The following is a 25,921-nucleotide window of genomic DNA, read 5'->3' as shown; positions in this document are numbered from 1 at the left end:
CTGGAAGAACGTGAGCTCGGATGGCTCCTGGGCAGAAGTTGCAGGGATCTCCCGTGGCTGCCCGAAATGACCCTGCCCTGTACGGGGATGGGTCCAACGGTCAGCATCGCCTGCGTTGGCTCAGCAGCTATTGCCCTTGTGCCTCTGCGGCGCGCTCAGGTACACTGCTCTACGCTAAAGGAGCTCCGTACACGTGTCTCGCTGTCGTTCTCCTTACCGTGGGGCCACCGCCGTGCATCTTCAGAGCCCTTACAGTAGCAACCAGCACCACCACGTGGGGGCGCAGGCCCGAGTACCTGCACTTAATGTCAAAGAACTTCTCCATTCCGATATCTGCTCCGAATCCCGCCTCCGTCACTACAATTAAACAGGACAGGAAATTAAACACGCCCGGGTACACTAACCAAAAGAGATATGGGATGATACATTTGCAGATATTAGCCAGTGCATCAATATCAGGTGTAAAAGTCACCCGTGACTCATTTGCCAGCACACACTCGCCTCCGAGTCAGGAGGTTGTGGGTTCGAGTCCCACTCCACAGACTTGAGCAAAAATCTAGGCTGACACTTCAGTGCAGTACTGAGGGAGCACTGCACTGTCAGAGGTGCCGTCTTTCGGATGAGACGTTAAACCGAGGCCCTGTCTGCTCTCTCAGATGGACGTAAAAGATCCCATGGCGCTATTCCGAAGATGGGCACTTGAAATGCCGCAACCTGCAGGGTTACAGACCTAGAGCTGACAAGTGGGATGAGACTGGATAACCTCTTGTTGGCTGGCACAGATACGATGGTAAGTACGGCAGGGAATCGAATACGGCCAGGGTGATCTCCTGGACTAGTGTCGATCGCCTGGGTGGGTCGGAGAGGAATTTTTCCAGATTTTGTCCCCCCAATTGGCCTGGATTTTTAAATCTGTTTTTTTGCCTCTCCCAGGAGATCGCATGGCTCCGGGTGGGGTGGACAGTAGAATGTTGCGATACATGGCGTATGGTGGTTGTGTGGGGGAGCGGACAGGTCGCTCGTTACCTGTCCGCCATTGCTCAGAGGTGGCGTGCGGCTCTTTGTCGGCCGGCACGAACATGATGGACCAAAAGGGCCTCCTTCCACGCTGTAAATTTCTATGTTTTTTTTTTAAAAGAGCAGGGGAGTTATCCCCAGTGTCCTGGGGCCAATATTTATCCCTCAACCAACATCACTAAAACAGATTATCTGGTCATTATCACATTGCTTTTTGTGGGAGCTTGCTGTGCGCAAATTGGCTGCCGTGTTTCCTACATTACAACAGTAACGGCACTTATTGGCTGTAGAGCTCTTTGGGATGTCCTGAAAGGTGTTTTATAAATACAAGACCGTCTTCTATTCCAACATTTTGAAGCTGTGCAATACTGCAGTGCCCATTTCCTGCCACCAGTAGAGCTGTTTGAATGGGGCTCTGAGGATCTCTAATGGCACCAGTCGTGTACTGCAACATGAAACAGACTAAAATGGCTGGAAATGGGTATGGCTGGGCTTCCCCTCTCTTTCCCAGGGCCGCTGAGGGCCAAAGTACACACCCAACTCCTGCCCCACTCAGACAGATCTGGTACTTATAGAATATACAGCACAGAAACAGGCCATTCACTTCAACGGGTCTGTGCTGGTGTTTATGCTCTACACGAGCCTCCTCCCACCCGACTTCATTTCATCCCATCAACATATCCTTAAGAACATAAGAAATAGGAGGAGTAGGCCATACGGACCCTCAAGCCTGCTCCGCCATTCAACACGATCATGGCTGATCCGATCATGGACTCAGCTCCACTTCCCTGCCTGCTCCCCATAACCCCTCATCAGTTAAAAAACTGTCTATCTCTGTCTTGAATTTATTCAGTGTCAACCCTCTCATCTCCGGAATCAACCTTTCCTTTCTCCCTCATGTGCTCATTCAACTTCCCTTTAAATGCATCGATGCTATTCACCTCAACCACTCCCTGTGGCAGTGAGTTCCACATTCTCACCACTCTCTGGGTAAAGAAGTTTCTCCTGAATTCCCCATTGGATTTATTGGTGACTATCTTATATTGATGACCTCTAGTTTTGGGACTTCCCCACAAGTGGAAATATCTTCTCTAGCGCTCAACATCATAGACAGTCCCTCGAAATCGAGGAAGACTTGCTTCCACTCTAAAAGTGAGCTCTCAGGTGGCTGAACAGTCCGATACGGAAATTTTAGTCTCTGTCACAGGTGGGACAGGCAGTGGTTGAGGGAAGGAGTGGGTGGGACAGGTTTGCCGCACGCTCCTTCCGCTGCCTGCGCTTGGTTTCTGCATGTACTCGGTGACGAGACTCGAGGTGCTCAGCGCCCTCCCGGATGCACTTCCTCCACTTAGGGTGGTCTTTGGCCAGGGATTCCCAGGTGTCGGTGGGGATGTTGCATTTTTATCAGGGAGGCTTTGAGTGTGTCCTTGAAACGTTTCCTCTGCCCACCTGGGGCTCGCTTGCCGTGTAGGAGTTCCGAGTGGAGCGTTTGTTTTGGGAGTCTTGTGTCGGGCATGTGGACAATGTGGCCCACCCAACGGAGCTGATCAAGTGTGGTCAGTGCTTCGATGCTGGGGATGTTGGCCTGAGCGAGGACACTGACGTTGGGTGTGTCTATCCTCCCGATAGATTTGCAGGAACTTGCGGAGGCAGCATTGGTGGTATTTCTCCAGTGTTTTGAGGTGCCTGCTGTACATAATCCAGGTCACTGAGCCGCATAGGATGGGGGGGGGGGGGGTGGGGGGAAAGAAGAGAGTCCAGAACAAGGGTCATCACCTTAAAATCAGAGCCAGGCCATTCAGGGGTAACGTCGGAAGCACTTGTTCACACAAAGGGCAGTGGGAATCTGGAACTCTCTCCGCAAAAAAGCCGGGAGTCAATTGAAAATTTCAGAATCGAGATTGATAGGATTTATTTTAGGCAAGGGGATTGGGGGAAGGCTGAACCAAGGCGGGTGGGCTGGAGTTGGGACAGATCAGCCATGAGCTAAAGGAATGGCGGAACAGGTTCGAGGGGCTGAATGGCCACCTCCTGTTTCTACGTTTCCCAAGCTCGCGCAGGGCCTCTAGTGGCAGAAACCCGGTATTGCACCAGGAGAATGCTTGAAAGACTTTCCCCACCGGACGTCTCAAAGTGCATAACAGCCAATGAAGTACTTTCGGACTGTAGTCACTGTTGTAATGTGGGAAACATGCCAGCCAATTTGCGCACAGCAAGCTCCCACACACAGCAGTGTGATAATGAGCAGATAGTTTTTTTTAATGTCGATTGAGGACCACATAGTTCGCACCTGTGACAGGGACTGTGGCTCTCGTATTGAACTGTTCAGCCACCTCAGGACTCATGTTAAGAGTGGAAGCAAGTCTTCCTCGATTCCGAGGGACGGCCTATGATGATGATGAAATATTGGCCCCAACACCGAGGATAACTCCCCTGCTCTTCTTCGAAATACTGGCCGTGGGATCTTTTATGTCCAGCTGAGGGCAGACAGGGCCTTGGTTTAACGTCTCATCCGAAAGACGGCACCTCCGAACAGCGCAGCGCTCCCTCAGTACTGCCCCTCCGACAGTGCGGCACTCCCTCAGTACTGCCCCTCCGACAGTGCGGCGCTCCCTCAGTACTGCCCCTCCGATAGTGCAGCACTCCCTCAGTACTGCCCCTCCGACAGTGCAGCGCTCCCTCAGTACTGCCCCTCCGACAGTGCAGCACTCCCTCAGTACTGCCCCTCCGACAGTGCGGCACTCCCTCAGTACTGCCCCTCCGACAGTGCAGCACTCCCTCAGTACTGCCCCTCCGACAGTGCAGCACTCCCTCAGTACTGCCCCTCCGACAGTGCGGCACTCCCTCAGTACTGCCCCTCCGACAGTGCAGCACTCCCTCAGTACTGCCCCTCCGACAGCGCAGCACTCCCTCAGTACTGCCCCTCCGACAACGCAGCACTCCCTCAGTACTGCCCCTCCGACAGTGCAGCGCTCCCTCTCCCTCAGTACTGCCCCTCCGACAGCGCAGCGCAGCGCTCCCTCGGTACCGTCCCTCCGACAGTGCGGCGCTCCCTCGGTACTGCCCCTCCGACAGCGCAGCGCTCCCTCGGTACTGCCCCTCCGACAGCGCAGCGCAGCGCTCCCTCGGTACTGCCCCTCCGACAGCGCAGCGCAGCGCTCCCTCGGTACCGTCCCTCCGACGGTGCGGCGCTCCTACTGGCAATGGGAGTGCCAGCCTAGATTTATGTGCTCAGGTCTCTGGAGTGGGTCAAACCCACGACCGCCTGAATCGGAGGCGAGAGTGCTGCCTGCTGAGCCACAGCTGTCGCTGCAGTGTCTCGGGTCACTCGACAAGAAGGCAAGTTTCCAATCGGTTTATAAAGCATCAATGTGTGTGAGTGGAAAAGTGCCGTTAACTCACCTACAAACCCACCGGGCCCGACCAGTTTCAATGCGATTTTGTCAGCCAGGATGGAGGAGTTTCCGTGAGCGATGTTGGCGAAAGGTCCGGCGTGTACAAACACGGGGGTCCCCTGTGAGCAACACACAAGTCAGTTAGCGGCCATTCCCACCGCAGCTGCATCTGGACCGAAACACAGGGGACAACCTCGATCAACACACACAAACTATCTCCCCCAATATAGATTAACGCACTGCAGTACTGCGTACAGTTCTGGTCACCACGTTACCGGAAATGTGAGTGCACTGGAGGAGATTTACCAGGATGGTGCCAGGACTTTAGCCACGAGGACAGATTGGATAGGCTGGGTTTGTTTTCCCTGAAGCAGAGGAGGCTGAGGGGAGACCTTACTGCGGTTTTTAAAATTATGAGGGGCCTGGATAGGGAAGGACCTATTTCCCTTAGCAGAGGGGTCAACAACCAGGGGGCATAGATTTAAAGTAATTGGTCGAAGGATTAGCGGGGAGTTGAGGAGAACAGTCTCACCCAGAGGGTGGTGAGGGTCTGGAACTCACTGCCTGAAAGGGTGGTAGAGGCAGAAACCCTCACCACATTTAAAAAGTACTTTGATATGCACCTGAAGAGTGCTAACCTGCAGGGCTGGAAAGTGGGATTAGGCTGGATAGCTGTTTTATTCGGCCGGCGCGGACACGATGGCCCGAATTTTTCTACGGTAACACACACAAACAATTTCACCTAAAGAAAATGGAGATATCCCAGAAGTAGGGCTCGCAGAAGACATGGTGTAGAAATGCATTCTGGTGACATGCATGAGATATGTAGGAGCTAAACAGAAACCCATGACCATTTAAAATTGAGATGAGGAGAAATTTCTTCTCTCAGAGGGTTGTAAATCTGTGGAATTCACTGCCTCAGAGAGCTGTGGAAGCTGGGACATTGAATAAATTTAAGACAGAAATAGACAGTTTCTTAAACGATAAGGGGATAAGGGGTTATGGGGAGCAGGCGGGGAAGTGGAGCTGAGTCCATGATCGGATCAGCCATGATCGTATTGAATGGTGGAGCAGGCTCGAGGGGCCGTATGGCCTACTCCTGCTCCTATTTCTTATGTTCATATATGGGACAGATAAGATGAAGGGATTGATTGGTAGATTATATTTTGTAGGTGAAGGCCGAATACTTTACAGAGGACAGTTATACTTATATAATACAGCTCTGTTTCATAACTTATCAACTTTTCAGTTTATAACGAGTGCATATATAAGTTTTGGAAAAAATCATGGACAGCACACTATAGCGTGGATACATTTGCCTTTTCTACCCATTTCATATTCCCTCTTTAGAAACAGCCACCTTCAAACAGAGAAAGTCACGCATGGCTTGGGATTTTAAATGTAATCAAATGTTTCCCCTACCCCTCCTCACAAATGTGAGATTTAACGAGGCGTTACTATGTTAACGGATGTGAGTGTAACAGCACAAACCTCCAATGTCTGCATGAGGTTGGGTTTAATCGCATCCTTCATTAGCACAGCCAGAGCTCCACTGATGCCCTGGAGAGAAAAATAATTGATCAGGATCTTCAGCAGCACGAGTGAGAATGGGAGCATGGCCAACTTTCACTGCTACTTTTAAACTTTTTATTACGATAGAGCCTCCAACTCGGAGCTGTACACAATTACCGACCGCAGATTTAACAACCGGAGTCACGGATAACGCAATCGCAAGCAGGCTATTTATAGCTTGGACGGCGAGTGTAGAGGTCAGAGTAGCGGGTCATGGAACAAACTCCCAACAAAAGTAGCCCATTCCATCATCATCATCATCATCATCATCGGCAGTCCCTCGGAATCGAGGAAGACTTGCTTCCATTCTTAAAATGAGTCCTTGGGTGGCTGAACAGTCCAATACAAGAACCAGTGTCTCTGTCACAGGTGGGACAGATAGTCGTTGAGGGAAGGGGAGGGTGGGACAGGTTTGCCGCACGATCCTTCCGCTGCCTGCGCTTGGTTTCTGCATGCTCTCGGCGACGAGACTCGAGGTGCTCAGCGCCCTCCCGGATGCGCTTCCTCCGCTTAGGGCGGTCTTTGGCCAGGGACTCCCAGGTGTCAGTGGAGATGTTGCACTTTATCAGGGAGGCTTTGAGGGTGCCCTTGTAACGTTTCTGCTGTCCACATTCGGCTCGTTTGCCATGAAGGAGTTACAAGTAGAGCGCTTGCTTTGGGAGTCCCGTGTCTAGCATGAGAACTATGTGGCCTGCCCAGTGTAGCTGATCAAGTGTGGTCAGTGCTTCGATGCTGGAGATGTTGACCCGGTCGAGAACGTTAATGTTGGTGCGTCTCTCCTCCCAGGGGATTTGTAGGATATTGCGGAGACATCGTTGGTGGTATTTCTCCAGCGACTTGAGGTGTCTACTGTACATGATCCATGTCTCTGAACCATACAGGAGGGCGGGTACTACTACAGCCCTGTAGACCATGAGCTTGGTGGTAGATTTGAGAGCCTGGTCTTCAAACACTCTTTTCCTCAGGCGGCTGAAGGCTGCACTGGAGGCAGTGTTGGATCTCATCATCAATGCCTGCTCTTGTTGAAAAGCCCATTCACTGGATCAGGAATGGGATCGCGGGTTACTGGGATAAGGACAGGCAGTCATGATCATCAAATATTTCACGGAAACCGCTAGCTCCTGTTGGGACCATGGAAATGCAACCTGTGGCAATGGAGTGGCCAGCTTTGATTAACACAGGTGGGAAGTGTGTGGGGAAACAGTGCAGTTTTTTTGATCACCTTTGAGGAGCCTCGAGGAACATGGCAGAATCTTCACTCCTTCCCCCAACACCCCTCAAGCAATGTTCCTCCCATGGTGCATGGCCGCCCACCAATCGTGAGGTTCCGTGCAGGCAGCTCATCAGCCGCTGCCGCGAGAAGATGCCGCGCAGCAAATTTAAAGTCCTCTTCGTTCTGAAAATGATAGAATTTTGCTTGACAATGGAATAAAAGATAACGGAGGCAGGTAGATGGAGCCATAATCTCACTGAATGGTAGAACAGGCTCGAGGGGCTGAATGGCCTCCTCCTGTTCCTGGGTGACAGGCTCGAGGGGCTGAATGGTGTGCAAAATCAAAGCACATGGTATTGGAGGTAATGTACTGACGTGGATAGAGAACTGGTTGGCAGACAGGAAGCAGAGAGTCGGGATAAACGGGTCCTTTTCAGAATGGCAGGCAGTGACTAGTGGGGTGCCGCAGGGCTCAGTGCTGGGACCCCAGCTATTTACAATATACATTAATGATTTAGATGAAGGAATTGAATGTAATATCTCCAAGTTTGCAGATGACACTAAACTGGGTGGCGGTGTGAACTGTGAGGAGGATGCTAAGAGGCTGCAGGGTGACTTGGACAGGTTAGGTGAGTGGGCAAATGCATGGCAGATGCAGTATAATGTGGATAAATGTGAGGTTATCCACTTTGGGGGCAAAAATGCGAAGACAGATTATCTGAATGGCAGCAGATTTGGAAACGGGGAGGGGCAACGAGACTTGGGTGTCATGGTTCATCAGTCATTGAATGTTGGCATGCAGGTACAGCAGGCGGTGAAGGCGGAAAAATGGTATGTTGGCCTTCATAGCTAGGGGATTTGAGTATAGGAGCAGGGAGGTCTTACTGCAGTTGCACAGGGCCTTGGTGAATATTGTGTTCAGTTTTGGTCTCCTGATCTGAGGAAGGACATTCTTGCTATTGAGGGAGTGCAGTGAAGGTTCACTAGACTGATTCCTGGGATGGCAGGACTGACATATGAGGAGAGACTGGATCAACTGGGCCTGTAAACATTGGAGTTTAGAAGGATGAGAGGGGATCTCATAGAAACATATAAGATTCTGACGGGACGGGACAGGTTGGATGCGGGTAGAATGTTCCCGATGTTGGGGAAGTCCAGAACCAGGGGACACAGTCCATTTAGGACTGAGATGAGGAGAAACTTCTTCACTCAGAGAGTTGTTAACCTGTGGAATTCCCTACCGCAGAGAGTTGTTGATGCCAGTTCATTGGATATATTCAAGAGGGAGTTAGATATGGCCCTTACGGCTAAAGGGGATCAAGGGGTATGGAGAGAAAGCAGGAAAGGGGTACTGAGGGAATGATCAGCCATGATCTTACTGAATGGTGGTGCAGGCTCGAAGGGCCGCATGGCCTACTCCTGCACCTATTTTCTATGTTTCTATGTTTCCTGTGTAACAGGATTGAGGCTGAATGGCCTCCTCCTGTTTCTATACACATCTATTTGTCTCTTAAATCCAGATATACGACCAGCCTCAGTGTGGAGCAACACAGAAGTTTCTTTCCCCTATTTTTTCCACTTGTCCCTTTTTTTATTCGTTCTTGGGATGTGGGCGTCGCTGGCAAGGCCGGCATTTATTGCCCATCCCTAATTGCCCCTTGAGAAGGTGGTGGTGAGCCGCCGCCTTGAACCGCTGCAGTCCCGTGTGGTGAAGGTGCTCCCACAGTGCTGTTAGGGAGGGAGTTCCCGGATTGTGACCCAGCGACGATGAAGGAACGGCCGATATATTTCCCAGTCAGGATGGTGTGTGACTGGGAGGGGAACGTGGAGTTGATGGTGTTCCCCTGCGCCTGCTGCCCTTGTCCCTCTAGGTGGTAGAGGTCGCGGGTTTGGGAGGTGCTGCCGAAGAAGCCTTGGCGAGTTGCTGCAGTGCATCTTGTAGATGGTACACACTGCAGCCAGGGGGCGCCGGTGGTGGAGGGAGTGAATGTTGAAGGTGGTGGATGGGGGGCCAATCAAGTAGGCTGCTTTGTCCTGGATGGTGTCGAGCTTCTTGAGTGTTGTTGGAGCTGCACTCATCCAGGCAAGTGGAGAGTATTCCATCACACTCCTGACTTGTGCCTTGTAGATGGTGCACACTGCAGCCAGGGGGCGCCGGTGGTGGAGGGAGTGAATGTTGAAGGTGGGGGATGGGGGGCCAATCAAGCGGGCTGCTTTGTCCTGGATGGTGTCGAGCTTCTCGAGTGTTGTTGGAGCTTCAGCCATCCAGCTAAGTATTGGTACACTCGTGCTCGTACGCACTTCCTCTCCTCCGTTACCTCTTCTCATGTGTGAACCGTAGATAGTAACATGAAACGGCTATTCCTTTACCAACGACATCACAGCCCAGCTCTTATCCAGTGATCCCCCTGGCAATTGAGATGCAATGGCCATAAGGTAGTAAAGCACGAGCTGAAGAGGAAATTTTTACACGGTTTCGATAATCGAAAAATCAAGTTGTAGCCCAGAGTGGGGAGTGTGGGGCAAACTGATTCCATTTCGCAATCTATACATGCACACACGTTTGGACAGATACTTGAGACACATGACCCCGAGAAGGTATTTAGCAGCCTCTTTGTACAGGGGTTAGCTGCTGCTTGGCAATGAGGTTTATTTCTTAAAAAGAAAAACAATTTACCAATTGCATCGGAGAGAGAATCACGTTAAAAAAACCACTACATACTTAATGCAATTGCTTTCAATTAAGTTCACCTTCTGCACACTGAGACACAACCTAATCAAATTCCTCAAGCCTGCAGAAATCTTACAACAGGACATGGCCCTGAGATTGCATTTTGTCAAAAATAATTGGTTCGGTCCGTCACCTTTCCTCTCGCTAAACAGAAAAAGCTGCAAATGCAAAAATCTAATCAGGCAATTGAGATGCAGTGGCCATAAGGTATCAATTCTGTCGTCGCAGAACAAGTTCTCTCACATCTGAAATACCCACCCCATCGACTGCAGTCAATGAGCAGACCCCAAGATCAAACTAGGAGACCTCAATGCTCCACGCCCCCCAAACAGATGCAAGGCAGAGTGAGCAGCAGTGACATTATCGGCTATCACGTCTCTCCAAGTGCTTCACGCAATGAATTGCTCTGCTGCGACAGTTACGCGGTGCAGAATGTTGAAGACCACCTTCAGGACGGGGGTGTCGGGGAGCAGGTGTTTGGTGGGGAGCTTTGGGGGAAATGGCCTTTTAGTGGCACAAACGATCCCTCTTCGTCTAGAATCTGGATTCTTCTCTCCTTCCCCCACCCGATTCCAGACACTACGCAACACCAAGGGGGGAGAAATTCGATTGCGCCTCATTTGGGGCGGCATTACAGGCGCAGCGGTAATTTTAGCGCCTTGAAAAAGTTTGCGCCCTCCACTCAGAAATTCGTCAGAATTGGCGCAAAATCAGCGGTTACACACTCGACTGTGGGGCGCACAGTTCAGTCGCTAAATTTTGCGGAGCTGTAGCGCATGGGCCGAACTCTGGTTTAGATCCCAGGAAAATCCGAGTCTTAGTAACCTGTGCTGTTGGGTCTGTCTGCTGGCTGCAAACTCGAAGGCTCACGCACCGTGCTGTGTGTAAACCTTGCACTGACTGTGACCGCCGAGGGAAGCGCTTTCTCATCCCTTTAAGTAGCCGCCAGTTAACGACTCTGCAAGCTGTGCCCACAGTTTTTCCCCAGAGGTGATTATTGGTGGGCACACCTAATTTACTGAGCTAGGCACTAGCATGGGCGCTGCATCAGGAGCGAGTCACGATTGCAGCGATAGTCAGCAGCCGGGCATTAGCGGTTTGGGCCCCTGGTGAGCCTCGAATGAATTTTCAGTTGGGCTGCACACCCCGTCGGTAACCTCTAACGCTCCCATTAGCGTTCCCTCTGCCACTCACTGAGGCATTGGGCAACTGAAAATCCAGCCCCAGTGCCTTCCCCGACCTTCTCTAAAGAACAAGGAACAGAGTCCACCCCCCACAAACTCCGTTGGTTTCTCCGCCTCCCGAAAGGCAGGGGAGTGACTTCCTTTGAGCTCTTGCTGCCCATCTGGTGGGAATCCACCAGGAGATGAATCGGGAGCAACTGTTCTACCACCACCCACCCGCCCCGGATTTCACTTCCGTCTTTCCCAAGGTTGCGTTCCTCTCCCTCCGTGGGGGGAGGGGGGGGGGTGTCTCCTCCCCAAAGCGGGGTTCGCGGGGCCTTATCCCTGGCGCGGTGTCCTCGAGACTAATGGGAGGTTAATCCAAGGCCTTGTGTCTGGTGGACATTAAAGATCCCACGGCACTGCTCAAGGAGCAGAAACCTCTTCCAGTATCCTGGCCAACATTCCTCCCTCAAACGCCACCAAACCAGGTGAACGGATTGTGTATTGCCTGGCTGTTTGTGGGATCATACCGTGTGTAAAGTGGCTTACCCACACAGTTACTTCTGCTACAAAGCAATTTGTTGCATGAGAAATTCTAACAAGATGTGGTAAGTCACTACAAGGCGGCGATCAGTCTCTGGTTTGAGCGGTGGCATCGAGTACCCGGCTTACCAAATCGTCCGTGGTGACTGGCTCTCCTTTCTTGCTGGAAGCAACCACCATTTTCCCCAGCCGCTGCCTCATGTCATTCAAACCATCGGTGAGTGCCAACACCGCCATGATCTCACTTGCCACTGTGATATCGAATTGTGTCTAAACAGTTGGAAGATATATACAAAACCAGTAAGCAATCACTCGGCAATCCTCCCAACTTACACTCCCAGGGCAGGTACAGCACGGGGTTAGATACAGAGTAAAGCTCCCTCTGCACTGTCCCATCAAACACTCCCAGGGCAGGTACAGCACGGGGTTAGATACAGAGTAAAGCTCCCTCTGCACTGTCCCATCAAACACTCCCAGGGCAGGTACAGGGGGTTAGATACAGAGTAAAGCTCCCTCTACACTGTCCCATCAAACACACCCAGGGCAGGTACAGCACAGGGTTAGATACAGAGTAAAGCTCCCTCTGCACTGTCCCATCAAACACTCCCAGGGCAGGTACAGGGGGTTAGATACAGAGTAAAGCTCCCTCTACACTGTCCCATCAAACACACCGAGGGCAGGTACAGCACGGGTTAGATACAGATTTTAAAGCTCCCCCTACACTGTCCCATCAAACACTCCCAGGGCAGGTACAGGGGGTTAGATACAGAGTAAAGCTCCCTCTACACTGTCCCATCAAACACTCCCAGGGCAGGTACAGGGGGTTAGATACAGAGTAAAGCACCCTCTACACTGTCCCATCAAACACTCCCAGGGCAGGTACAGGGGGTTAGATACAGAGTAAAGCTCCCTCTATTGGGTTTTTCCAGTTTCCTACTTACCCTGTGAAAGTGTGCGCTTATTCAATGTTAATCTCTGTATTCAAATCAGATTTTAAAAGGAGAGGGGATATGGATGGGCTGCTATCCACACTGCAAGCTTCTGATTGCAGCCACGCTATAATGTGACCGTGTCTGTCCACATTACAGGGACTGGGTGGTGGGGGAGACGGGACAGTGAGGGAAAGACACAATCATGCAAGCGTTCCCAGGGAGCGACCGGAGGCAATTAATAGTTAGCTCCAAACCTGATGTTAAATAATAACCCAGGCTCAAGGCACCTTAAAATTATGCCCCCTCGTAATAGACCTCTCCATCAATGGAAATAGGCCCTATGTCCAGGACCCTCAATATTTTGTACACCTCAATGAGGTCTCCTCTCAACCTCCTCTGTTCCAATGAGAACAAACCCAGTCTATCCAATCTGCCCTCATAGCTAAGATTCTCCATTCCAGGCAGCATCCGAGTAAATCTCCTCTGCACCCTCTCCAGTGCAATCACATCCTTCCTATAATATGGCGACCAGAACTGCACGCAGTACTCCAGCTGTGGCCTAACCAGAGTATTATACAATTTAAGCATAACCTCCCTGCTCTTGTATTCTATGCCTCGGCCAATAAAGGCAAGCATTTCATATGCCTTCTTAGCCACCTTATCTACCTGGCCTGCTACTTTCAGGGATCTGTGGACAAGCACTCCAAGGTCCCTTTGTTCATCTACACTATTAAGTGGCCTACCGCTTAATGTGTATAGCCTTTCCTTATTCGCCCTCCTAAAGTGCATCACCTCACACTTCTCTGAATTAAATTCCATTTGCCACTGCTCTGCCCACCTGACCAGTAGATTGATATCCTCCTGCAGCCCATGACTTTCCTCTTCATTATCAACCACACAGCCAATGTTAGTGTCATCTGCAAACTTCTTAATCATACTCCCTATATTCAAATCTAAATCGTTGATATATACCACAAAAAGCAAGGGACCCAGTACTGAGCCCTGCAGAACCCCACTGGAAACATCCTTCCAGTCACAAAAACATCCATCAACCATTACCTTTTGCTTCCTACCTCCAAGCCAATTTTGGATCCAACTTGCCACTTTGCCCTATATCCCATGGGCTTTAACCTTCATGACCAATCTACCATGTGGGACCTTATCAAAAGCCTTGCTCAAGTCCATATATACTACATCGTACGCACTACCCTCATCAACCCTCTTGGTTACCTCCTCAAAATATTCAATCAGGTTAGTCAGACACGATCTTCCCTTAACAAATCAGTGCTGACTGTCCCTAATTAATCCTTGCCTTTCCAAATGCAGATTTATCCTGTCTTTCAGGACTTTTTCCAATAATTTTCCCACCACTGAAGTTAGGCTGACAGGCCTGTAATTACTCGGCCTATCCCTTTCTCCCTTCTTAAAACAAGGGTACTACATTAGCAGTCCTCCAATCCTCCGGCACCATGCCCAGATCCAAAGAGGATTGGAAAATGATGGTCAAGGCCTCTGCTATTTCCTCTTTTACTTCGCTCAACAGCCTGGGATGCATTTCATCCGGGCCTGGGAACTTATCCACTTTCAAAGCTGCTAAACCCCTTAATAATACTTCCTCTCTCACTATATTCATTTCATCCAGAATATCACACTCCTCCTCGATAGCAGTATCTGCATTACCTCTTCCTTTTGTGAAAACAGGCAAAGTATTCGTTAAGAACCCTACCAAAATCTTCCGCCTGCACACAAAGATTACCCTCATGGTCGCTAATAGGCCCTACCCTTTCATGAAGTGCGCCATTCAGAATTCAACCAAATAGAAATGGGCGATTTAGGCATCACCTGGTTAGGAGTTAGGCTGCCGGCCCAAGGAATAGGCTAGTCTCTCTTCCGTCAGCCTTTCGGATGAGGGTGGGGAGGGGGGGCGGTGGGGAGGAGGGGGGGGGGGGGAAGAAAACACTTACCGTTCTGATGAATCCCTTCTCAGTACTGGATTGGCCGATCGTTATCTTCCTCAGGAACCTGTCGTTTGTATCCATCACTTTAAAACATAACATGTACGTGTGGTGAGATACCAACGTGGTGAATGAACGGCTCCCAGTTTTGATGAAAGGGCACTGACCTGAAACGTTAACTCTGTTTCTCTCTCCATAGATGCTGCCTGACCGGCTGAGTATTTCCACTGTTTGCCCATTTTATTTGAGAATGAACGGCCAGCTTACTGTCGGACAGAATCAGCGGCAGTTTTTGGACCAAAGTCAATATTCAGGACAACAAAATTGCATTTTAAAGAACCGTGAACAAAACTTTCACACATTTGTAAACTGCAGCGCTAATGGAGTGAGAACAAAACCCTGGGTAGACTTCTGTGTGATTCACTCCCACATCTCAGCTGTGGCAGATAGGTTAATGGTAGGACACCAAGTGTAGAGGAACAGTGCAACTTTAGAGTGCATATCCACAGATCCCTGAAGGTAGCAGGACAGGTGGATAAGGTGGTTAAGAAAGCATACGGGATACTTGCCTTTATTAGCCGAGGCATAAATTACAAGAGCAGGGAGGTTATGCTTGAACTGTATAAAACACTAGTTAGGCCACACAGCTGGAGCACTGCGTGCAGTTCTGGTCACCGCATTACAGGAATGATGTGATTACACTGGAGAGGGTACAGAGGAGATTTATGAGGATGTTGCCAGAATTTTAGCTATGAGGAAAGATTGGATAACAACTTGTTGTAGATTGGATGGCTAAGGTTGTTTTCTTTGGAACAGAGGAGGCTGAGGGGCGACTTAATTGAGGTGTATAAAATTATGAGTGGCCTAGATAGAGTGGATAGGAAGGACCTGTTTCCCTTGGCAGAGAGCTCAACAACCAGGGGGCATAGATTTAAAGTAATTGGTAGAAGGATTAGTGGGGAGTTGAGGAGAACTTTTTTTTCACCCAGAGGGTGGTGGTGGTCTGGAACTCGCTGCCTGAAAGGATGGTAGAGGCAGAAACCCTCACCACATTTAAAAAGTACTTGCAAGTGCCCCTGAAGTGCCGTAACCTACAGGGCTACGGGCCGAGAGCTGGAAAGTGGGATTAGGCGGAATAGCTTTTGTTCGGCCAGTGCGGACACAATGGGTCGAATGGTCTTCTCCTATACTTCTATGATAAAGGAGGGTTGGGTAGAGGCGATGGTGTCTCGGGAAGAGAGAAAGCTATTGCATAGCCGGCTGAGTACAGGGCCACCATATTCACCAGATCACGAACCGTATCGATAACGCACAACAGACTGAAAGTGGTTTGCTACCTCGTTGCCATGTGATGGTATCAGGTTCAATGTCCAGCCTCACAAAGAGATTGATTTCTTCATCGGTCAGTGCAATGGGGTCAGTTTTGTTAATTCCAAGTTTCTGGGGGGGGGGGGGGGGGGGGAGAGCGGGGAAAGAAATTTCAAGATTAGGAATCATAGTTCATAGAAAACCTGCCGTGCCATCATCATCATTATAGGCAGTGTCATGTTTGTAACCTTCACATAACTGTAACCCTTATGTAACAACACCGTATACACCTAAGTAATGCACACCTTGACCACAGGGGGTGAACTTGTGGGAGACACTCACCTGGTCATCCAGGTATATAAAGGGAGGTCCCACGCAGGGTCAGCACTTCTTGGTCCTGGGAATAAACGTTCAGGTCACGTAGTGACTTTGTCTGCAGTACATGCCTCATGTGATTCTATAGTAAGGTGCAAGGACACCACATTTGGCGACGAGAAACGGGAATCAACGACCCACGAGGATGGCCACCGGTAGCACAGAGGAACGGTACTGTGTTGGTGAGGACTGGGATGATTTCGTTGAGAGGCTCCAGCAGAGCTTTATGACAAAGGACTGGCTGGGACAGGAAGCGGCTGGCAAGCGGAGGGCGCATCTACTGACTAGTTGTGGATCCAAGACGTATGTGCTGATGAAAGACCTGCTCGCACCCGAGAAACCGGCAGACAAGTCTTTTGAAGAGCTCAGCACTCTGATCGGTGAGCACCTCAAACCAGCTAGCAGTATACACATGGCCCGGCACCGGTTCTACACACACCGGCGTCGGGAGGGACAAAGCATATCGGACTTCGTTGCGGACCTTCGGCGTTTGGCCAGCCTCTAAGTTCACAGACACCTGCAGGGGGGAGATGTTAAGGGATTTCTTCATTGAGGGCATTGGTCATGCTGGGATTTTCAGGAAGCTTATTGAGACCAAGGACTTGACTTTGGTAAGGGCAACGTTGATAGCTCAGACTTTCATGGCAGGGGAAGAGGAGACCAAGATAATTTAAGTGCGCAGCCCTGGTTCCAACGTGGCGATAGACCAGGGAGTTAACATTGTAAACGAGATTCAGAATCCCGCAGGCAGGCAAGGGCAATTCGACACCACCCAGCCAGCAACAGGCTCTAGGGTGGGCCAGCAACAGAGACAATGGCAGGTTGAACGGACATTTACGCCATCATGGTGGACAATGCGTCCCGGGATGGGACCATTGACACTCAACAACAGAGTGCTCAGGAGTAATCAAAGAGACAATCAGAGAGGAATGCCTGTTAACAGTTCCTTTGTTCACAACAATCGCAGCCCATGCTGGAGGTGTGGTGGCAGACATGCTGTGAGAACCTGGAGGTTTCAGCAATTTATCTGCAGAAACTGTAACTTCAGTGGACATCTGGCCAGAATGTGCAGAAAGCCCATAGCGAGGCTAGTTTACAAGGCAGAGGAACCAGACGAGGGGTCTGCAAGGCAGGGTGATGCTTGGAGCAAAGCTATGGACGCTGAAGTCCAGCGGGTTCATGTGGCAGACATCCACAGCTTATATACCAAAACGCCACCTATGATGAAAGTTCTATTAAATGGCATCCCGGTATGCATGGAGCTGGACACAGGAGCCAGCCAGTCACTTATGAGTGCCCAACAATTTGAAAAACTATGGCCACTCAGTTAACAGGCTCAAACTGGAACGCATTGACACGCAGTTACAGACGTACACCAGAGAGATCATCCCAGTACTAGGCAGTGCAAACTTGGTGGTCACACACAATGGATCGGAGAACCGGCTGCCACTCTGGATTGTCCCGGGGAATGGTCCCGCGCTCTTGGGGAGAAGTTGGTTAGCCGAGATGAATTGTAAATGGGGGGGATGTGCATGCCATTTCATCTGTGGAGCGAAGTTCATGCTCACAGGTCCTACAGAAATTCGAGCCACTTTTTCCAACCGGGTGTCGGGGCTTTTAAGGGCACCAAAGTAGTGATACGCATCACCCCGGACGCCAGACCAGTGCACCACAAAGCCAGAGCCGTGCCGTACGTGATGCCTGAGAGAATTGAGAGTGAGTTGGACAGGCTGCTAAGAGAGGGCATAATTTCGCCTGTTGAATTCAGTGACTGGGCAAGCCCCATCGTTCCTGACCTTAAAGCGGATGGCTCGGTCAGGATTTGTGGCGACTACAAAGCCACCATCGACCGAGTGTCGCTACAAGACCAATACCCACTTCCGAGAGCGGAGGACCTTTTTGCCACGCTGGCAGGTGGCAAGCTGTTCGCGAAGTTGGACCTCACTTCGGCCTACATGACTCAGGAACTGGCTGAAGAATCCAAGCTACTGACCACCATCACTATGCACAAGGGGCTATTCGTCTACAACAGGTGTCCGTTTGACATTCGTTCAGCGGCCGCTATCTTCCAGAGGAACATGGAATGCTTGCTTAAATCCATCCCTGGAACAATCGTATTCCAAAATGACATCCTAATCACGGGTCGAGACACTGAGGAACACCTCCACAACCTGGAGGAGGTGCTACGCCGACTGGACCGGGTAGGCTTGTGACTAAAGAAGTCCAAGTGTGTGCTTTTGGCCCCAGAGGTTGAGTTTTTGGGCAGGAGGGTTGCCGCAGACGGGATCCAGCCTACCGAATCAAAAACGGAGGCGATCCGTCGCGCGCCCCAGCCCAGCAACACATCAGAGTTGCGGTCATTTCTGGGACTACTGAACTACTTTGGGAACTTTCTGTCGAACTTAAGCACATTGTTGGAGCCGCTGCACGTGCTCCTGCGTAAGGGTTGTGAATGGTTTTGGGGGGGACTGTCAAGAACGGGCTTGCAATCGGGCGCGGAATCTGCTTTGTTCTAACAGGCTGTTGACCTTGCACAACTCCTGTAAGAAATTGGTTTTAACGTGTGATGCATCATCCTATGGGGTTGGGTGCGTGTTGCAGCAGAGTAATGATGAGGGCCAACTCAAACCTATGGCTCATGCCTCCAGGTCGCTCGCCCAGGCAGAACGGGGGTATGGGATGGTTGAAAAGGAAGCACTCGCATGTGTCTACGGGGTGAAAAAGATGCACCAGTACCTGTTCGTCAGAAGATTCGAGTTGGAAACTGACCACAAACCGTTAACATCACTGCTGTCCGACAGCAGGGCTGTCAATGCCAATGCGTCAGCTCGCATACAGCGGTGGGCCCTCACACTGGCTGCGTATGACTACACCATACGGCACCGAAAATTGCGCTGACGCGCTCAGCAGGCTCCCACTGGCGACCACCGAGGGGGTGTCGGAGCAAAGCACCGAGATGGTCATGGCCGTTGAAGCTTTCGACACGGCAGGCTCCCCCATCACAGCCCGCCAGATCAAAATCTGGACCAACAGAGATCCCCTCCTATCCCTGATAAAGGAATGTGTACTGACGGGGGATTGGGCGCCCGCACACGGAGCGTGCCCCGAGGAGGTCAGACCGTTTGAGACGGATGGATGAACTCTCCGTCCAAGCCGACTGCCTGCTATGGAGCAGCCGGGTGGTCATGCCCCAGAAAGGAAGGGAAGCATTAATCAGGGAACTCCACAGCGAGCACCCAGGCATTGTGTTAATGAAGGCCATTGCCCGGTCACATGTATGGTGGCCGGGGATTGACTCAGACCTGGAACACTGTGTTCGCAGGTGCACGACGTGTGCTCAGCTGGGCAATGCCCCCAGGGAGGCCCCCCTCAGCCCGTGGTCCTGGCCCACCAGGCCATGGTCACGTATTCATGTAGACTACGCGGGCCCGTTCATGGGAAAAATGTTCCTGATTGTTGTCGATGCGTACTCGAAATGGATCGAGTGCATCATATTGAATTCGTGCTCGACATCCATCACAGTGGAGAGTCTGCATATGGTCTTTGCGACCCACGGTTTGCCAGACATCTTGATTAGCGACAACGGCCCGTGTTTCCCTAGCTATGAATTCCAGGAGTTTATGTCGGGTAACGGTATCAAACACGTCAGGACAGAACCGTTCAAGCCGGCTTCCAATGGCCAGGCGGAACGTGAGGTTCAAATCATAAAACAGGGCATGCTCCGGATTCAAGGACCCTCCCTTCAGTACCACCTATCGCGCCTCCTGCTGGCCTATAGGTCCCGGCCGCATTCGCTCACGGGAGTCCCGCCCGCGGAACTACTCATGAAACGCACGCTTAAAACACGGCTGCCCCTCATTCATCCAGCCCTGTCAGACATTGTTGAGGGCAAGCGCCAGTCCCAAATCGAGTGCCATGATCGCAACTCAGTGGGGAGATGCATAGAAACCGATGACCCTGTATTCGTTCTCAATCATGCTTTGGGACCCAAGTGGGTACTGTAATTGACAAAGAGGGGAATAGGGTCATAGTGGTCAGACTTAACAATGGGCAGATATGCCGCAAACATCTGGACCAAGTAAAGAAAAGGTTCAGCATGGACACTGAGGGACCTGAGGAAGATCATGAGATGTCACCCACACCACTGCCAGTGAACGAGCAACAAGGACATTCACCAGCATGCACAGTCTCTACGGCCAGCCCGGACAGGCCGGAATCACCTCAGGCGACAGAGACGCATGCCAAGGCTCAACAACCAGAGCCCCAACTGCGGCGCTCCATGAGAGCGTCGACCACCTGAAAGACTCAATCTGTGACCCAAAGACGTTGGGGGGAGGTGATGTTATGTTTGTAACCTTCACAGAACTGTAACCCTTATGTAACAACACTGTACACTGTATACACCTGAGAAATGCACACCTTGACCACAGGGGGTGAACTTGTGGGAGACACTCCTCACCTGGTCATCCAGGTATATAAAGGGAGGTCCCACGCAGGGTCAGGACTTCTTCGTCCTGGGAATAAAGGTTCAGGTTGCATAGTGACTTTGTCTGCAGTACATGCCTCGTGTGATTCTATAGTAAGGTGTAAGAACATCACAGGCAGTCCCTCAGAATCAAGGAAGTCTTGCTTCCACTCTTAAAAGTGGCTGAACAGTCCAATACGAGAGCCACTTTCCCTGTCACAGGTGGGACAGACAGTGGTTGAGGGAAGGGGTGGGTGGGACTGGTTTGCCGCACGCTCCTTCCGCCGCCTGCGCTTGGTTTCTGCATGCTCTCGGCGACGAGACTCGAGGTGCTCAGCGCTCTCCCGGATGCTCTTCCTCCACTTAGGGCGGTCTATGGACAGGGACTCCCAGGTGTCAGTGGGGATCTTGCACTTTATCAGGGAGGCTTTGAGGGTGTCCCTGTAACGTTTCCTCTGCCTCCACCTTTGGCTCATTTGCCGTGAAGGAGCTCCGAGTAGAGCGCTTGCTTCGGGAGTCTCGTGTCTGGCATGCGGACAATGTGGCTCCGCCCAGCGGAGCTGATCAAGTGTGGTCAGTGCTTCGATGCTGGGGATGTTGGCCTGGCCGAGGACGCTAATGTTGCGTCCTCAAGGACGCCAGCCAGGTGGTGAATCACGGCGAAGGTATGGGTACTGTCCATGCGCAGCAGTACCTTGCCTGAATGGCCATCCTCAGTTTGCCGCCCTCGAGCTTCGACTATCAAGCAGGCTGTTCAACTGCAGGACACCTCAGAGGAGTGACCTGCTTTCTTTCTCTCTCAGCCCAGGAGGGTTGAGGCCAATTACTGTCACTCTAATCTCAGCACGCGCACGCACACACACGCTGGTTAGTGATCATGAGAGGGAGCCCAGGCTGATTTTTTAAACTTTCTAGCCCATGAGGCGCTGATGATAATTAAGAACATGAGAGATAGGAGCTTTCTCCGCCATTCAATAAGGTCATGGCTGATGATCTACCTCAACTCCACCATCCTGCACTATCCCCATAAAGCCTTCATTCTCTTAATATCCAAAAATCTATCGATCACAGCCTTCAATAAACTCAACGACTGAGCCCTCTGGGGTAGAGAATTCCAAAGATTCACCACCCTCTGAATGAAGAAGTTTCTCTTCACCTCAGCCCTAAATGGCCGAGCCCTTAGTCTGAGACTGTGACCCCTGGTTCTAGATCCCGCAGCCCAGGGGAAACATCCTCCCTGCATCTACCCTGGCAAGCCCCTTAAGCATTTTATACATTTCAATGAGATCACACCTCATTTTTCAAAACTCGAGCGAATATAGGCCTAGTTTCCTCAATCTCTCTTCATAGGACAATCCCCCCATCCCAGGAATCAGTCTAGTGAATCTTCATTGCACTCCCTCCATGGCAAGTATATCAGAGGAAACGTTACAAGGACACCCTCAAAGCCCCCTTGATAAAATATAACATCTCCACCGACACCTGGGAGTCCCTGGCCATAGACCGCCCTAAGTGGAGGAAGTGCATCCGGGAGGGCGCTGAGCACCTCGAGTCTTGTCGCTGAGAGCATGCAGAAACCAAGCGCAGGCAGCGGAAGGAGCGTGCGGCAAACCAGTCCCACCCACCCCTTCCCTCAACCACTGTCTGTCCCACCTGTAATTCTCGTATTGGACTGTACAGTCACCTGAGAACTCACTGTTAGAATGGAAGCAAGTCTTCCTCGATTCCGAGGGACTGCCTCTGATGATGATCCTTCCTTGGGTAGGGAGACCAAGACTGTGCACAGACAGGGCCCTATATAATTGCAGTAAGACGTCTTTACTCTTATACTCAAATCCTCTTGTAATAAAAGGCCAACATACCATTTACTTTCCTAATCACTTGCTGTACCTGCGTGTTAACTTTCAGTGATTGGTGTACAAGGACACCCAGGTCCCTCTGAACACCAACATTTCCCAATCTCTCACCATTTAAAAAATACTTTGCTTTTCTATTTTTCCTACCAAAGCAGATAACTTCACATTGCTACGATATTAAATCTGTTTTTTTTAAAAATTTAGTCGATTTTTATCTCTTTCAACCGACATGCTAGGAATTAAACCTTTAATAAAACAGTTAATGGTTAAATTACGAGATGAATTTAGGGTTTATATTCCCTGGAATTTATAAGGTTAAGGGGTGATCTGATCGGACTTTTCAATTTATCACGGGGAACAGATCGGGTAGATAGAGGAGAACTATTTACGCTGGTTGGGGAGTCTAGGACTAGGCGGGGCACAGTCTAAACATTAGAGCCAGACCTTTCAGGAGTGAAGTTTAGAAAAACTTCCATACACAATGGGTGGTAGAAGTTTGGAACTCTTCCGCAAACGGCAATTGACGCTGGGTCAATTGTTCATTTTAAATCGGAGATTGATAATACCTTTTGGTTAACAAAAAGCTACGGGATTATGGGTCAGAGACCAGCCATGATCTCATTGAATGGTGGAGCAGGCTCAAGGGGCTGAATGGCCTACTCTCCTGTTCCTATGATAAGATTCGTACCTGTAATCTCTTCAGCTGGATCTTGCTGAACGTCGTAACTCCTTTATTGGAGGGAACCAGGCGATTAAATAAAGCCTGCAACGAGAGAGAGAGCGAGAGAGAGAGAGAGAGAGAGAGAGAGATGGTCAGATTAATCCTTTCCAACTGCACTGCTGGGGTTCGGATTCTCCGAAGGTAACGTTACCTTGTCGGACTGCGTAGCTTCGTGGAACATGCGAGCATCGATCGCGGCAGCGACCAGGTTGTTGGCGGCGGTGATGGCGTGGATGTCGCCCGTCAGGTGAAGATTGAACTGCAGGAACAAGAGCACCGTCAGAAAGCTTTGCCAGGGAAATTGAAAGCGTGCACGAGACAGGGTCTGCTCTCTTCCCTCAACCTTCCAATGTGGTGTGTGGGCGGGGGAGAGGACATCATTTGAGGCGGTGGCAGGGGGATGTTTAAGGGGGAAGGATCCTGTTGAAAGCAAAGACAGTATTTGGGGAGAAATTTGGGGGATGGAGAATGCCAGGTGGCTCCACACAGGGGGAATTAGGCAGAGAGAGTTAGTAATTCCTACAGGTTAAAGAAAAAATAGCATTTATACAGCGCCTGTCATGACCATAGGACATCCCGAAGTGTCTTACAGCCACTTTTTGAATGTAGTCACTGTTGTAATGTGGGAAACGCGGCCGCCAATTTGCGCACAGCAAGCTCCCACAAACAGCAATGTGATAATGACCAGATCATCTGTTTTAGTGATGTTGATTGAGGGATAAATATTGGCCCCAGGACACCGGGGAGAATTCCCCTGCTCTTCTTCAAAACAATGGCCGTGGGATCTTTTACATCCACCTGAGAGAGCAGACAAGACCTCGGTTTAACGTCTATCTGAAAGACGGCACCTCCGACAGTGCAGCACTCCCTCAGCACTGCACTGGAGTGTCAGCCTGGATTTTTGTGCTCCAGTCCCTGGAGTGGGACTTGAACCCACGATCTGGATTTAGAGGCGAGTGCGCTACCCACTGGGCCACAGCTGATCAGAGTTCAACCGCGGCACCAGTTGCTGGTTTGGGACTAGGCCGCGAACCCATCTTGGCTACAAAGGATGTGTGTGACTCCCTCGCCCACGAAGCAAGAAAGACTAAGGAAGGCTCGGAAAGAGCAACTCTCCCCGTGGTTATTCATAGCACCATCGGGACAAGTCCTGCAACCAGGTCAGGTCAGCTCATCACTGTCTGCTGGTGTCTGAAATGGGTAACAGTAACAAGCAAAATGAAAGGAGCTTCACCTATAAAAGAGAGAGACACAAGTTTCGAAAATACGTAAAACTTTTAATAAAAATCTGGAGCTTTTGGTTTATTCTAAATATTTTTGTAGTTTAAAAAAAAAAGTGAATCATGAAATTGTCAGCTCTAGGCAGGATGGCTTTGCGATTGCAAGGCCATCTAGATCAGCTCAGAAACAGTACCCTACCACAATGATACAGTACCTCTTCCATCGGGATCACTTGGGAGTAGCCACCGCCTGCTGCTCCACCTGTAACAGCAACACGGAGAACGCAGTCACCGCACCTGGAACAGACGGCTCTTACACTGGGTCTACAGCCCCGAGAGTAACACCACCCGTCCCCGACCCTGCCTCACAGCTCAGCCGCTGCTGAAGGCCTCATCCATGTCTTTGTTATCTCTCGACTTGACTACTCCAACGCACTCCTGGCTGGCCTCCCACATTCTACCCGACGTCAACTTGGTGATCCAAAACTCGGCTGCCCCCGTGTCCTAACTCGCACCGAGTCCCGCTCACCCAACACCGGCTGTGCTCGCCGACCTACATTGGCTCCCGGTTAAGCAAATCCTCGATTTCAAAATTCTCATCCTCGTTTACAAATCCCTCCACATGGCCCTCGCCCCTCCCTATCTCTGTAATCCCCTCCGGCCCCACAACACCACCCCCGAGATGTCTGCGCTCCTCTAATTATTCCCTCTTGGCCACCCCTGCGTATAATCGCTCCGCCATTGGTGGCCGTGCCTTCTGTTGCCTGGGCCCCAAGCTCTGGAACTCCCTCCCTAAACCTCTCCGCCTCTCTATCCTCCTTCAAGCCGCTCCTTATAACCTACCCCTTTGCCCAAGCTTTTGGTCACCTGCCCTAATTTCTCCTTATGCGGCTTGGTGTCAAATTTTTTAATCTCATAATACTCCTGTGAAGCGCCTTGCTATATAAATGCAAGTCCTGTTGATGTTGCATCATTGTATGTATTATTAAGATGGAAAGAAAGGACTTGCAATTAGAAGAACTAGAATTAGGAGCAGGAGTCGGCCATTCGGCCCCTCGAGCCAGCTCCGCCATTCAATAAGATCATGACCTCAACTCCACTTTCCCGCACTATTCCCATCACCTTGATTCCCCGAGAGTCCACAAATCTATCGATCTCGGTCTTAAATATACTCAACGACTGAGCCTCCACAGCCCTCTGGAGCAGAGAATTCCAAAGATTCACCACCCTCTGAGTGAAGAAATTTCTCCTCATCTTAGTCCTAAATGGCCGACCCCTTAAACTGAGACTGTGACCCCTGGTTCTAGGCTCCCCAAGCCAGAGGAAACAGCCTCCGAGCATCCGCCCCATCAAACCCTCTCCTGCTCCTAATTCTAGTTCTTCTAAATGCAAGTCCTTTCAATGAGATCACCTCCCATTCTTCTAAACTCCAGAGAGTATAGCCACATTCTA

At 50.7% G+C, this 25,921-nt stretch overlaps 1 protein-coding gene across 1 annotated transcript in view; it reads right to left on the bottom strand.

The window, feature by feature from the left end:
- The window catches only part of mthfd1b (methylenetetrahydrofolate dehydrogenase (NADP+ dependent) 1b), a 92,794-nt gene that overhangs the window by 32,098 nt on the left and 34,775 nt on the right, over positions 1-25,921 (bottom strand). The window contains exons 12-20 of the mRNA XM_070879689.1: positions 24,685-24,731; positions 23,401-23,508; positions 23,217-23,291; positions 15,862-15,964; positions 14,534-14,610; positions 11,767-11,907; positions 5,904-5,972; positions 4,420-4,531; positions 218-357 (exon numbers count right to left, since the gene is read on the bottom strand). Of these exons, the coding sequence (XP_070735790.1) occupies positions 218-357; positions 4,420-4,531; positions 5,904-5,972; positions 11,767-11,907; positions 14,534-14,610; positions 15,862-15,964; positions 23,217-23,291; positions 23,401-23,508; positions 24,685-24,731 (872 nt within the window). The remainder of the gene's footprint in view (positions 1-217; positions 358-4,419; positions 4,532-5,903; positions 5,973-11,766; positions 11,908-14,533; positions 14,611-15,861; positions 15,965-23,216; positions 23,292-23,400; positions 23,509-24,684; positions 24,732-25,921) is intronic.

Source organism: Pristiophorus japonicus, chromosome 4 (genome assembly GCF_044704955.1).
Source record: "Pristiophorus japonicus isolate sPriJap1 chromosome 4, sPriJap1.hap1, whole genome shotgun sequence".
Lineage (NCBI taxonomy): Eukaryota > Metazoa > Chordata > Chondrichthyes > Pristiophoridae > Pristiophorus > Pristiophorus japonicus.
The sequence above is the reverse complement of the archived record's forward strand: the minus strand, read 5'-3'. Positions and strand labels throughout refer to the sequence as shown.